Source organism: Scyliorhinus torazame, chromosome 15, assembly GCF_047496885.1.
Source record: "Scyliorhinus torazame isolate Kashiwa2021f chromosome 15, sScyTor2.1, whole genome shotgun sequence".
Taxonomy (NCBI): domain Eukaryota; kingdom Metazoa; phylum Chordata; class Chondrichthyes; order Carcharhiniformes; family Scyliorhinidae; genus Scyliorhinus; species Scyliorhinus torazame.
In genome coordinates, this window is record NC_092721.1 from 185,028,560 (window position 1) to 185,042,999 (window position 14,440).

Below are 14,440 nucleotides of genomic sequence, written 5' to 3' on the forward strand. Positions count from 1 at the left end.
ATTGCTCAATCGAATGGCCATTCAAGTAGATCGGGGGGGCCTCAGCAAGGAAACATGCAGCTGAGGCTGCATTTAGACCCATTTTCTGCACAGGGGAGCTTGCTCACCGGAGCTCCTCAGTGTAGGGAGAGATCGGCACGCACTTTTTAAATTGGGTCCAGATCTCTCAAACCCCCAGCGCAACCCCTGAAGCCCAAACTCACCTAGAACAGGTCCTCCCCCACACCGCCAGCACCCCCCCCCCCCCACCCCCCCATGCCACCAGCAGTGCCAGGCTGCCACCTTGTCCAGAGAATAAGCACCTGTGGGCCTCCAATCCCCTGGGAGACCCCCCACAAGTGCTGTTCTGTCAGGGGAACAGCACTGAACACACTCGAGCGAAGTCTCCAAGGTGAGGGGGTTAGGTCCCACGCCTTAGTTTGATCTCAGGAATGCATATTAGAGAATATTAGAATGAGACTATCTGTCTCACTCTAATATGCAGATTTGCCAGAAGGTGAGGCGGGATTTACACTGCGACATCTCGCATGATCTCACGATCCCGGAAGAGGGGTCTCCTGACATTTACCGGGTGCGCCACGCTGCTTTTGGACGCAACGCGGTCGGTAGATCTCGCCTATTATTTAAGCATAAATGCCTTGAAAGTACAAGTAGAAGCTTTTTTAAAAAATCCATAAACTTGATTCTGTATTTCTTAAGAGTCTGCAAAAATTATCAAAACAGGAAGTCCAGTTCAATATAATATAAAATTTCAATTCAAAACATCAGCTACCTTTGTTCCTTCAACAGTCTCAAGGGGCAACTCCAGAAACTCATCAGTTAGCCTCCGCCAGCTTACAGCTTTAGGGAGCTCTGAATGAATAATCAGCTTTTCATGAATTCTGAAAAGCAAAAGGAGCTCACATCAGTTGCTAGCATTGCACAACTACTCTAAAACAAAGGCCGTGCATAAGTAATTGGAAGAACTCACCCATCAATCACACGTGTTATTTTGTGGCTGTCTACATCAAGAAACCGATGGAATCTGAAAGAATTAAAAAGTCAAAATCAAATATCTTGTAATAGTTAAATTAAATTAAGTAAAACTCGCTTAAACCAGGAATAAAATATTACTTCTTACAAAGCAAGCAAGGTTTTACTGGTGAGTCTAAAGATCACAAATTTTCTTTTCTACCAGTATAACCAATTTTTAAAAAAATAATGAGAACTTTTGCAGCACAATAACTTTTACTTTTTACCCAAGTTAATGAAGAGCTGCATTACTCCCAAACTTTGCTCAATATCTGAATTGAACAGCAAAACGCAGAGAATCAACCACAAATATGCCTGCTTGTGGTCTCCCATCCACTGCTTCACTGTTCAAGAAAACCACCCCACCAACCACTTGGTGGAAACATATGCTGCAGCACAATTATACACCCTCTCCGCTGCTTTAATGAGTGTATTTTCTAAAGAAGGATTTCCTCAGGACAAAAAAAGTTAATGGTGTTCTGCAGCGACCATAGAACACAAAATGCACCATCGACCATTACTAATTTAAATGTTCTGCCTCATTGGGAGCACATATGCCATTCAGCAAATATACAAAATATAACAGTGTTACTGGGTTAAATTCGTATCAGTGTGTTTAATTCTGGGCCTTCCAATATGTATTCGCAGCAATCAGTATTATTTATTTATAATCTAGAATTTCTTGTCCAACATCCAGAGCTGGGGAGGCAGAGATTTCCTCCAACTAAGCATTGGGAAAACAGAAGGCTTTGTCTTCAATCCCTGTCAGATTCCATTCCCTGGTCACCGACTCCATCCTTCCACCTGACAACTGACTGAGGTTGTCATATTGTGGTGTAATATTTGACCCTGAAATTAGCTTACTACCATACATCCACCATCACTAAATCCACCTCTGTTTCATCGCCCATGCTTCAGTTTATGTGCTGCTGAAACTCTCATGCATTCTGTTGTCACCTTATGACTTAACTACTCCAATGCTCTCGGCCTTAACCCACATATTTTATCTTCCACAAATTTGAGGTCATTCAAAACTCTACTGGCCCTGTCCAAACTCGCAGAGTCTTTTCATCCATCACGCCTGTGTTCGCTGAGCTTTGAGGTGTCCCGGCCAAACAATGCCCCGATTTTAAAATTCTCCTATTTGATCTCTCAATATCTATGCAATCCCTCCAGTCCTACAACCTTCCGAGATCTCGACATGCAACCATTTTTGGCCTATTTAGCATTTCCAGTTTCAATTGCTCCACCATTGGTAGCTGTGGCTTCAGCTCCTAGACTCAAAGCACTGAAATTCCCTCCCTAAATCTCTTAGCACCTTTAAGGCACTTCTTAAAGGCCAAGCTGTTGGTAATCTGGCTCTCTTATGTGGTTCGGTGTCACATTCTCTTCCAAGATAGAACAAAGAAAAGTACGGCACAGGAACAGGCCCTTCGGTCCTCTGACTATCCACCCTGTCTATGTCTCTCATAATTTTGTAGACCTTTATCAGGCCTCCATCATTCCAGTGAAAACAATCCTAGTTTATTCAACCTTTCCTCATAGCCAATACCCTCAAGACCAGGCAACATTCTTGAGAACCTTCTTTGCACTCTCTCCAATGCTTCCAGGTTCTTCTGATATTATGGTGACCAGAACTGCACACAATACTCCAAATGCGGCCTAACCAAGGTTTTATATAGCTGCAACACGATTTCCCAACTCCTGTACTCAATGCCCCAGCTGGTGAAGGCAAGCATGCCATATGCCTTCTTAAATCACCTTGGCCACCTGTGCTACCACTTTTAGGGAACTGTGGACCTACACACCTAGATCCCTCTGTATGTTAATGTTGATAAGGGTTCTGCCATTTACGGTATAATTCGTATCTAGATTTGATCCTCCAAAATGCATCACCTCGTATTTGTCCGGATTAAACTCCATTTGCCATTTCTGTGCCCAAGTCTCCAATCTATCTATATCCTGTTGTATCCTCTGACAATCCTCAAAACTATCACCAACTCCGCCAATCTTTGTGTCACCCGCAAACTGACTAATCAGACCACCCACATTTCCCTCCAGATCATTTATATAAACTACAAACAGAGGTCCCAGCACTGATCCCTGCGGAACACCACTAGCTACAGATCTCCATTCTGAAAAACATCCTTGTACCAGTACTCTGTCTTCTATAACCAAGCCATTTCAGTACCCATCTTGTCAGCCCACCCCGAATCCGATAGGATTTTAGTTTTTGAACAGTCTGCCATGTGGGACCTTGTCAAACACCTTACTGAAGTCCATATAAACTACATCCACAGCCCTTCACTCATCAATTTTCTTTGTCACCACTTCAAAAAACTCAATCAAGTTGGTGGGACATGACCTTCCCCGTACAACACCATGCTCCCTGTAACTAAATAGTCCATTTTCTTCCAAATGTGCATGTATCCTGACCCTCAATATCTTTCCCAAAAGCTTCCCCACCACTGATGTCAGGCTCACCGGCCTATAATTTGCTGGATTATCCCTACTTCCATTCTTAAACAAGGGAACAACATTGGCTATTCTCCAGTCCTCTGGAACCTCGCCTGTGGTCAAAGAGGATGTGAAGATATCTGTTAAGGCCCCAGCTATTTCTCCCCTTGCCTCCCGCAGTAACCTAGGATAGATCCCATCCAGCCCCGGGAGCTTGTCTACCTTAATGCAATTTAGGATACTCAACACTTCCTCCTTTGATATATTGACATTCTCAAGAGCATTCACACACCCATCCTTGGCCTCAACATCCATCATGTCCTTTTCCCTGGTGAATACCAATACAAAGTGCTCAATAAGGATATCATCCACTTCCTGTGGTTCTATGCCTAACTGCCCTCCATTGTCCTTGAGTGGCCTACTCTTTCTCTTGCTACCCTCTTGCTCCTAATATATGCATAAAAAGCCTTGGATTCTCCTTGACTATGTTCGCTAAAAACATTTCATGGCCCCTTTTAGCCCTCCTAATTCCACGTTTAAGTTCCTTCCTACTTTCACTGTACTCCTCAAGGGCTTTGTCAGTTTTTAGATGCCTAGACTTATTGTATGCTTCCTTTTTCCTTTTAACGAAGCTTACAATTTCCCTGGTTCCCGAATCCTGCCATTTCTATCTTTCATTTTTGTGGAGACATGCATTTCCTGCACTTCAATCAACTTGCCTTTAAAAGTTCCCACATGTCAGGTGTGGATTTATTCTCAAATAGCCACTCCCAATCTACATTCCCCAGTTCCTGTCAAATTTGGATGCAATTGGCCCTAGCCCAATTAAGCACCCTCACCCGCGAGCCACTCTTGCTCTTATCCATGACTACTTGAAATCTTTTGGAATTATGGTCGCTAAGCCCAACGTGCTCCCCCACTGAAACATCAATCACCTGACCTGGCTCATTCACCAGAACGTTCCAGAGCGCTCCAGAAAGCTCGAATTGCAAACTCTGGTTGGACGTATTCTTGCACATGTCATCACTTGACTTCCGGTCACCAAATGCCCCAACCCCACACTCATTGGTCACCTGTCACATCCAACCACACAGTGCATAGCCAATAGGAAAGAACATCATGGCTCAATTGAATAATTCTTGATCGTGTGAGGAAAGAGAGGAAATATTAAGGAATATATATATATTTGTTTTTGTGGGTTTCGCTTTAAGTTTACCTTAGTTTATATTTCTGCAGTTGGGTGTTAAGACATCTTGAATTTTAGTTTCACTTTAAAAGCTGCCCTGCATTTTAATGAATGTTTTACAACCCTAAAACAAACTCAGGGCTTAAAAAAACTGGTTGTTGCCAAGCAACCAAGGGCCCACTGAGGCAGCAAACGTTCAGGTGGAACAAGGTAACTCAGAGACAAGGAGCTTTTCACAGAATCTTCTGGAACAGGGTCAGAAAGCAAGTCCTAAACTAAAGTCAAAAGTTCCAAAAACCATGGAATGGGACAGAAGAGGAAGAATGTGAAATCAAGGAAAAGAATAGGAATCTGGAAGGAGAAAAAAGATCCAGTTCAGTAAGATGAGGAGGAGAGAGAGGCTCCAAGTGAAAAGGACGAAGCTGCAGAATGTAGATGGAGACTTGTGTGTGTGAGACTTGTGTGTGTGAGAAGCTGGATATACAAGGTGACCAGAAATTTGGTGACTCCTTACTATCAGCCTGTGAAGCACTTATGCTCTGTGGCATGGCTGTATATCTGAACGATTGCATGGAAGGTGAAACCTCAATGCATGTGGCAGCCCAGGGAAAGGAACACTGGGAGAAATCCATTGAAGTTGTTTTGGGTGGCATCTGTCACTTTACTTCAGAGTGTGGGGTGTCCGGCCACAGTTTGCCTATTGGTTTACATGGACTACTTACTGACAATATTAGAGCACAAAACAAATTTTGTAACTTGTGTTATCCTTAGAAATCTGTAAAGGTAGAGAGGGGGGTGAAGGAGTAGTATATTATAGTGCATCTTTTCTTGTTTAATAAATGTTGTATTATTTTATTAAAAGTTCAAATGCTGCTATCCACGTATCTAAACAAAAAATAAAAGTTAGGATCTACAAGGCTGGGTTCCACCCCTGGAGTCTAACTTGTCCAGTAGTATAGTTGGGATCGTAAACAACTTTTAATCAAACAGTTTTGATTCTCCTATACCTAACATGTTTAAACTAGTACACAAAAGCACATTTTGTTTTAAATGTCCCTATGATTTTTCTTCTGGGTTCTCCAGGAAATTAATCTCAATTCCTGTAGATTTCAGGATAGTTCTGAATGTTGGCAACCCCATAAAAGCATTCCTGTAAAGTGGCTTGGGATGTAAAATTATCACATCAAAGGCAATATTTAAATGCAAGTGATCATAGAACAAATAAATAGTAGAATTATGTAAGATTGTATACAGGACAATACATATTTCCAAACAGGGCATGCAGGTTATGCATGGTCATACAAAATGGGAACAGGAGGAGGCCATGTGGCCCCTCTCTGCGGCCCCCAGAGTTGCTTTTGAAAATGCCATTCAAACAGGTATGTTGCAATGGAAATTGTTCAAGGAGAGACTTATCCAATCATACAATGGTTCACCCAGTGTTTGCTGCTGATAGTGTATGGTTAATACTGAGCCTGAGCCGAGCAGCAGTAGCAAATGTGGGAGAGAATCAACCTATGATTGGAGGAAAGTGAACATGAGGGGCAGGGATTTGGGGGCCCGGGAGACACAGTGAGCCAGAGAGCAGGGTTGTGGCGCTTAGTCGAGGGGGCGCTGATTGTGCAAGACATGATGGAATCCCAGACTTTTTTGGGGGGGGGGGGGGGGGGGGGGGGGGATATGTTTATGTTTACCTGAGTCTGTGGGAGACACGCGCATGCAAGAACAGTCGTACAACATGACTCTAATTATCCTAGCAAAGAAATGCACATTTGGACCCTCACCGACAAACTAGTGAGAGATCGCATTCTGTGTGGGGTTGAAAGTGATGTTATCCGCAAGCAGCTTCTTTGCAAGGGTCGAAGGCTGGAATCTGCCATCAGCACCTATATGTTGAATGAGCAATCAGAAAGCAGCAAAGCATTGAGGTGGGAAAGAGGTTTCCGTGGTACAGAGCACGTCGTGCCCAAACTGTGGCAGCCATCACTCATAGCACAGAACTGCATGTTTGCCGTTTGGTAAACACTGTAACAAAAATGTGAAATACTACAGGTCCAAGCCACAGCAATCTCCCTATGCCACCAGCCACATTTCACCCAGCCACTGTCCAAGGTTCTGAGCATGAACAGAGTAACTGAGGCACTGAGCCTCCAAAAACACAGTACTGTACGTCTCGGCACCATTACGGAGAAGGGAGAGATTTTCACCACATTAAACATTGTCTGCAGCAATGCAAGACTAATAGTAAAGATCGACACTGGAGCAAAGTACAACGTCCTACTCAGGCCACTGCTGTGGAAAATCAACCCATATGTTGCACCAGATCCAAACACTCAAGTGGACCTCACGACACGTGGTGGACAAACAATCTGCACAGAAGGTGTGGCCACTCTCCATTGCACGCAATGCAGCTTCCAGTTTCACGCTGTTGACCAAAACGTAAAGCTGCTGTTGGGTCTTTGGGACAGCATCACAATGGGGCTAGTCCACCTCGGTTCAGATGCGCACACTCTCTAGCACCAGATCCCAGAAATGATAGAATATAAAGACCTATTCAACAGCAACACCATTGGGAAGCTACCCACAATATATATGGTGCTTGATGACTTGGTGCCACCTAGGCCAATCTGTGCTCCCCTAGCAATGAAGCAGAAAGCGGTCGATGAGCTGAACCGGATGACACTGGGTGTCACAGCCCCGTGGACGAGGCCACAGAGTGGGTTTCTGCAAAGGTAGCTGCAGTATAGAAAGACAGCACGGCCAGGATCTGCATCTACTAGTTCACCTAAACAAGGCACTGCTCAGACCTTATCACTCTCTGTAGACGGTTGAACAGGTTATAATTGATATGCCAAATGCTAACGTTCTCAGCATCTTGGATGCGAATTGCGGGTTCTGGCAATTCCACGGGATGAAGAATCCTCGAAACGCACTACACTCATGTCTCCGGTAGGCAGTTACAGTTTTCTCCGCATGCCCTATGAGATCGCCACTGGTAGTAAGGTCTTCCAACGGTTCAAAGAGCAACTCTTTGCAGGACAACTGCAGGACAATCCTGCAAAATCATCGCCGATGTCATCCTGGTCTGGGGGTCATACAATGCAAGAATATGATGCACATCTTTGTTTAGTCCTCAACAGAATCAGGGCCATACAGTTAAAGCTCAACCCTACTAAATGGAGATTCAGGGTCAACCAGGTTCTCGACATGGGTCACGTGTGAAGTCACATGCAGACATGACAACGGCTATACGACAGATGTCCATTCCAGAGGACAAGCACATTTTGCAGTGCTTCCTTGGTGTGACAAATTATCTTTCCAGGTTCATTCCTTGCTACAGTGAGGTTACCGGACCCCTTTGTCAGCTCCTCCACCAAAATGTGGAGACTGTTGGCATGAGCACACTGTTGCATTCAACAACTCAAGCAGGCACTCTCATCCCCTCCAGTGTTACAATACTTTGTTTTGAGAGCACCCGTACTTCCATCAGCAGGTGACTCCCAGCACAGACTTGGCGCAGCCAAAGAACCACTGCACCTACATGAGATCCCGGGTCTCCTTTGGTTGCTCATGGTGACTGATATCTTTAAATGGAAAGGTAAAGAGCACTTGGTCCTCGTACACTGGTTGGTTCAAAATCGACCAGCAGTCAGACATGAAATGCCACATGATCATCAGCAAGCTCAAGAGACACTTAGCCACATGTGACATTCCTCAGCAGATAATGACAAACAAAGAACAAAGAACAAAGAAATGTACAGCACAGGAACAGGCCCTTCGGCCCTCCAAGCCCGTGCCGACCATGCTGCCCGACTAAACTACAATCTTCTACACTTCCTGGGTCCGTATCCGTCTATTCCCATCCTATTCATATATTTGTCAAGATGCCCCTTAAATGTCCCTATCGTCCCTGCTTCCACTACCTCCTCCGGTAGCGAGTTCCAGGCACCCACTACCCTCTGCGTAAAAAACTTGCCTCGTACATCGACTCTAAACCTTGCCCCTCTCACCTTAAACCTATGCCCCCTAGTAATTGACCCCTCTACCCTGGGGAAAAGCCTCTGACTATCCACTCTGTCTATGCCCCTCATAATTTTATATACCTCTATCAGGTCTCCCCTCAACCTCCTTCGTTCCAGTGAGAACAAACCGAGTTTATTCAACCGCTCCTCATAGCTAATGCCCTCCATACCAGGCAACATTCTGGTAAATCTCTTCTGCACCCTCTCTAAAGCCTCCACATCCTTCTGGTAGTGTGGCGACCAGAATTGAACACTATACTCCAAGTGTGGCCTAACTAAGGTTCTATACAGCTGCAACATGACTTGCCAATTCTTATACTCAATGCCCCGGCCAATGAAGGCAAGCATGCCGTATGCCTTCTTGACTACCTTCTCCACCTGTGTTGCCCCTTTCAATGACCTGTAGACCTGTACTCCTAGATCTCTTTGACTTTCAATACTCTTGAGGGTTCTACCATTCACTGTATATTCCCTACCTGCATTAGACCTTCCAAAATGCATTACCTCACATTTGTCCGGATTAAACCCCATCTGCCATCTCTCCGCCCAAGTCTCCAGACAATCTAAATCCTGCTGTATCCTCCGACAGTCCTCATCGCTATCCGCAATTCCACCAACCTTTGTGTCGTCTGCAAACTTACTAATCAGACCAGTTACATTTTCCTCCAAATCATTTATATATACTACAAAGAGCAAAGGTCCCAGCACTGATCCCTGTGGAACACGACTGGTCACAGCCCTCCAATTAGAAAAGCATCCCTCCATTGCTACTCTCTGCCTTCTATGGCCTAGCCAGTTCTGTATCCACCTTGCCAGCTCACCCCTGATCCCGTGTGACTTCACTTTTTGTACTAGTCTACCATGAGGGACCTTGTCAAAGGCCTTACTGAAGTCCATATAGACAACATCTACTGCCCTACCTGCATCAATCATCTTAGTGACCTCCTCAAGTTAGTGAGACACGACCTCCCCTTCACAAAACCGTGCTGCCTCTCACTAATACGTCCATTTGCTTCCAAATGGGAGTAGATCCTGTCTCGAAGAATTCTCTCCAGTAATTTCCCTACCACTGAAGTAAGGCTCACCGGCCTGTAGTTCCCGGGATTATCCTTGCTACCCTTCTTAAACAGAGGAACAACATTGGCTATTCTCCAGTCCTCCGGGACATCCCCTGAAGACAGCGAGGATCCAAAGATTTCTGTCAAGGCCTCAGCAATTTCCTCTCCAGTCTCCTTCAGTATTCTGGGGTAGATCCCATCAGGCCCTGGGGACTTATCTACCGTAATATTTTTTAAGACACCCAACACCTCGTCTTTTTGGATCACAATGTGACCCAGGCTATCTACACCCCCTTCTCCAGACTCAACATCTACCAATTCCTTCTCTTTGGTGAATACTGATGCAAAGTATTCATTTAGTACCTCGCCCATTTCCTCTGGCTCCACACATAGATTCCCTTGCCTATCCTTCAGTGGGCCAACCCTTTCCCTGGCTACCCTCTTGCTTTTTATGTACGTGTAAAAAGCCTTGGGATTTTCCTTAACCCTATTTGCCAATGACTTTTCGTGACCCCTTCTAGCCCTCCTGACTCCTTGCTTAAGTTCCTTCCTACTTTCCTTATATTCCACACAGGCTTTGTCTGTTCCCAGCCTTTTAGCCCTGACAAATGCCTCCTTTTTCTTTTTGACGAGGCCTACAATATCACTAGTCATCCAAGGTTCCCGAAAATTGCCGTATTTATCTTTCTTCCTCACAGGAAGATGCCGGTCCTGTATTCCTTTCAACTGCCACTTGAAAGCCTCCCACATGTCAGATGTTGATTTGCCCTCAAACATCCGCCCCCAATCTATGTTCTTCAGTTCCCGCCTAATATTGTTATAATTAGCCTTCCCCCAATTTAGCACATTCATCCTCGGACCACTCTTATCCTTGTCCACCAGTACTTTAAAACTTACTGAATTGTGGTCACTGTTACCGAAATGCTCCCCTACTGAAACATCTACCACCTGGCCGGGCTCATTCCCCAATACCAGGTCCAGTACCGCCCCTTCCCTAGTTGGACTGTCTACATATTGTTTTAAGAAGCCCTCCTGGATGCTCCTTACAAACTCCGCCCCGTCTAAGCCCCTGGCACTAAATGAGTGCCAGTCAATATTGTTGAAGTTGAAGTCTCCCATCACCACAACCCTGTTGTTTTTACTCTTTTCCAAAATCTGTCTACCTATCTGCTCCTCTATCTCCCGCTGGCTGTTGGGAGGCCTGTAGTATACCCCCAACATTGTGACTGCACCCTTCTTATTCCTGATCTCTACCCATATAGCCTCACTGCCCTCTGAGGTGTCCTCTCGCAGTACAGCTGTGATATTCTCCCGAACAAGTAGCGCAACTCCGCCTCCCCTTTTACATCCCCCTCTATCCCACCTGAAACATCTAAATCCTGGAACGTTTCGCTGCCAATCCTGCCCTTCCCTCAACCAGGTCTCTGTAATGGCAACAACATCATAGTTCCAAGTACTAATCCAAGCTCTAAGTTCATCTGCCTTACCCGTAATACTTCTTGCATTAAAACATATGCACTTCAGGCCACCAGACCCGCTGTGTTCAGCAACTTCTCCCTGTCTGCTCTGCCTCAGAGCCACACTGTCCCTATTCCCTAGTTCTCCCTCAATGCTCTCACCTTCTGACCTATTGCTCCCGTGCCCACCCCCCTGCCATACTAGTTTAAACCCTCCCGTGTGACACTAGCAAACCTTGCGGCCAGGATATTTATGCCTCTCCGGTTTAAATGCAACCCGTCCTTCTTATACAGGTCACACCTGCCCCGGAAGAGCTCCCAGTGGTCCAGATAATGGAAACCCTCCCTCCTACACCAGCTGTTTAGCCACGTGTTTAGCTGCTCTATCTTCCTATTTCTAGCCTCACTGGCACGTGGCACAGGGAGTAATCCCGAGATTACAACCCTCGATGTCCTGTCTTTTAACTTTCTGCCTAGCTCCCTGAACTCCTGCTGCAGGACCTCATGCCCCTTCCTGCCTATGTCGTTAGTACCAATATGTACAACGACCTCTGCCTGTTTGCCCTCCCCCTCAGGATGCCCTCTACCCGTTCGGAGACATCCTGGACCCTGGCACCAGGGAGGCAACATACCATCCTGGAGTCTCTTTCACGTCCACAGAAGTGCCTATCTGTGCCCCTGACTATCGAGTCCCCTATTACTATTACTCTTCTGCGCTTTGACCCTCCCTTCTGAACATCAGAGCCAGCCGTGGTGCCACTGCTCTGGCTGCTGCTGTTTTCCCCTGATAGGCTATCCCCCCCCGACAATATCCAAAGGGGTATATCTGTTCGAGAGGGGGACAACCACAGGGGATTCCTGCACTGACTGCCTGCCCTTTCTGGTGGTCACCCATTTCTCTGCCTGCACCTTGGGTGTGACCACATTTACATAACTGCGATCTATGACGCTTTCCGCCACCTGCATGCTCCTAAGTGCATCCAATTGCTGCTCCAACCGAACCATGCGGTCTGTGAGGAGCTCCAGTTGGGTGCACTTTCTTCAGATGAAGCCATCCGGGACGCTGGAAGCCTCCCGGACCTGCCACATCTCACAGTCAGAGCACAGCACCCCTCTAACTGACATTGCGTCAATTAATTAAAATTAAAATTAGTCTTTTTTAAAAAATATATATTTTTTAAATTTCAAAGTTACTGTCAACTATCTGTTTCCTAGCACTAGATTTCTAATAGAAATGCGATAGCTAACTATAGTACTCTCCGATCTCTGGCTTAGATATACCTCTAAATTATAATTAAGTTATTATGTTTAATTAGTTACCAAATACTCAAATTTTTTTTTTAAATTTAGTGTAGAATCCCAACCAGCCACTCTGGCCACAGCTTTTCTGTGATGTCACTTCAGTTTCCCCCCGACACACACAATTTGAAAAAAGGTATAAAAGTAAAAATGAGTAAAAATCACTTACTTACCTTCTGAGTGTCTTAGATGTTCTCAGGTTCTCTCGCTGACAGAGACTGCTCCTCCACCTCCGAACCTTGACCTGCACAATGCTAATAATATAATAATAATATAATATGGCACTTACCTCACACCAATGGGTCTTATTATTAGGTTAGAGGAGGAGGGCGGGTGGGAGACACTACACGTGTAGTGTCTCAGGTTTCCTCTCCACCATAATTTATTGGTGGGGGGGGGGGGGAACGTCCCAGAGGTCCGCGGGTCGAACTTCCGGTTCCCGCCTTATATAAAAACAAATAAAACAGAAAAGAAGAACAGACACGGGACCAGGTAAGGCTTTTTAAAGTCACTACTCACCTCCCAGAAGGCCCCTGCGCACCGCTGCCGCCGAAATCCAAAGGGCTGCTCCTGTAAGGCAAGGCTTTTTAAAGTAAGTACTCACCTCCCAGAAGGCCCCTGCGCACCGCTGCCGCCGAAATCCAAAGGGTTGCTCCTGTAAAGGTAAGGCTTTTTAAAGTAAGTACTCACCTCCCAGAAGGCCCCTGCGCACCGCTGCCGCCGAAATCCAAAGGGCTGCTCCTGTAAAGGTAAGGCTTTTTAAAGTAAGTACTCACCTCCCAGAAGGCCCCTGCGCACCGCTGCCGCCGAAATCCAAAGGGTTGCTCCTGTAAAGGTAAGGCTTTTTAAAGTAAGTACTCACCTCCCAGAAGGCCCCTGCGCACCGCTGCCGCCGAAATCCAAAGGGCTGCTCCTGTAAAGGTAAGGCTTTTTAAAGTAAGTACTCACCTCCCAGAAGGCCCCTGCGCACCGCTGCCGCCGAAATCCAAAGGGTTGCTCCTGTAAAGGTAAGGCTTTTTAAAGTAAGTACTCACCTCCCAGAAGGCCCCTGCGCACCGCTGCCGCCGAAATCCAAAGGGCTGCTCCTGTAAAGGTAAGGCTTTTTAAAGTAAGTACTCACCTCCCAGAAGGCCCCTGCGCACCGCTGCCGCCGAAATCCAAAGGGGACAGACAACCCTCATCTCCAGGGAGCTCAGGGACACACATGGGACTTTGAGCATATTACGAGTAGTCCCCTGCACCCAAAGGTTGGCCTGACAGATCAGGTGGTACGCTCAGCCAAGTACCAACTTGAGAAATATGCCCGAAACCACGAGATTTCTATGCTGCACTCCTCAGCCCGTGAAATGTAGTGAGACAGGGTCTGCCCTCATCAGCACAGCAAATGTTCTCCATGATCCCCATTGCCAAGGCCCTCTTGCAACCCAGTCGAAACCAACATGAGTGATATCCTCATCAAGCAGCAAATAAGTGGAAATAGGTATTACGATTGAAACATTTGTAAACCCTGCCCTTTAGAACCTGGTCAAGCGGTCAGGATTCAGACCACACACAGCCACGACACACTGGCAGTGGCACACAGCCATATCTCACAGCCAAACAGCTGTGCAGTTGCCTTGGATGGTGCTCATTACATACAAAACCAGCATCACTTAGTGACCAAGCACCATCAACTGCCACAGTACCCCATGCATTCAGCCTGCATTCCAGGCTACTTGCACCAATGGAAGCCCCTCCAGAGGCCAAAGCAGCAAGCCGCTTCTGCAATGACCAGGTGCACCTGCAAGGATGCCTGATACCACCCACATTGAAGACACTAATCTGAGGGCAACTCAAGCACAGCCAACGGGCACAATCACACACTCAGGGCACACAAGTAACCAAATACAAAGTTCAAGAACTTGTGTGATAAACAAAATCTTCAAATAATAATAATTTTTATTGTCACAG

At 46.1% G+C, this 14,440-nt stretch overlaps 1 protein-coding gene across 3 annotated transcripts in view; it reads right to left on the reverse strand.

Annotated features, from left to right (window-relative positions):
• tubgcp5 (tubulin gamma complex component 5) overlaps positions 1 to 14,440 on the reverse strand; it is a 94,659-nt gene that overhangs the window by 79,202 nt on the left and 1,017 nt on the right. For all 3 annotated transcript variants that reach the window (XR_011935233.1, XM_072477255.1, XM_072477254.1), the window contains exons 2-3: positions 971 to 1,024; positions 773 to 881 (exon numbers count right to left, since the gene is read on the reverse strand). Coding sequence is in view for 2 of the 3 variants with exons in the window: in XM_072477255.1 (XP_072333356.1) it covers positions 773 to 881; positions 971 to 1,024 (163 nt within the window). In the remaining variant the exon portion in view is untranslated. The remainder of the gene's footprint in view (positions 1 to 772; positions 882 to 970; positions 1,025 to 14,440) is intronic.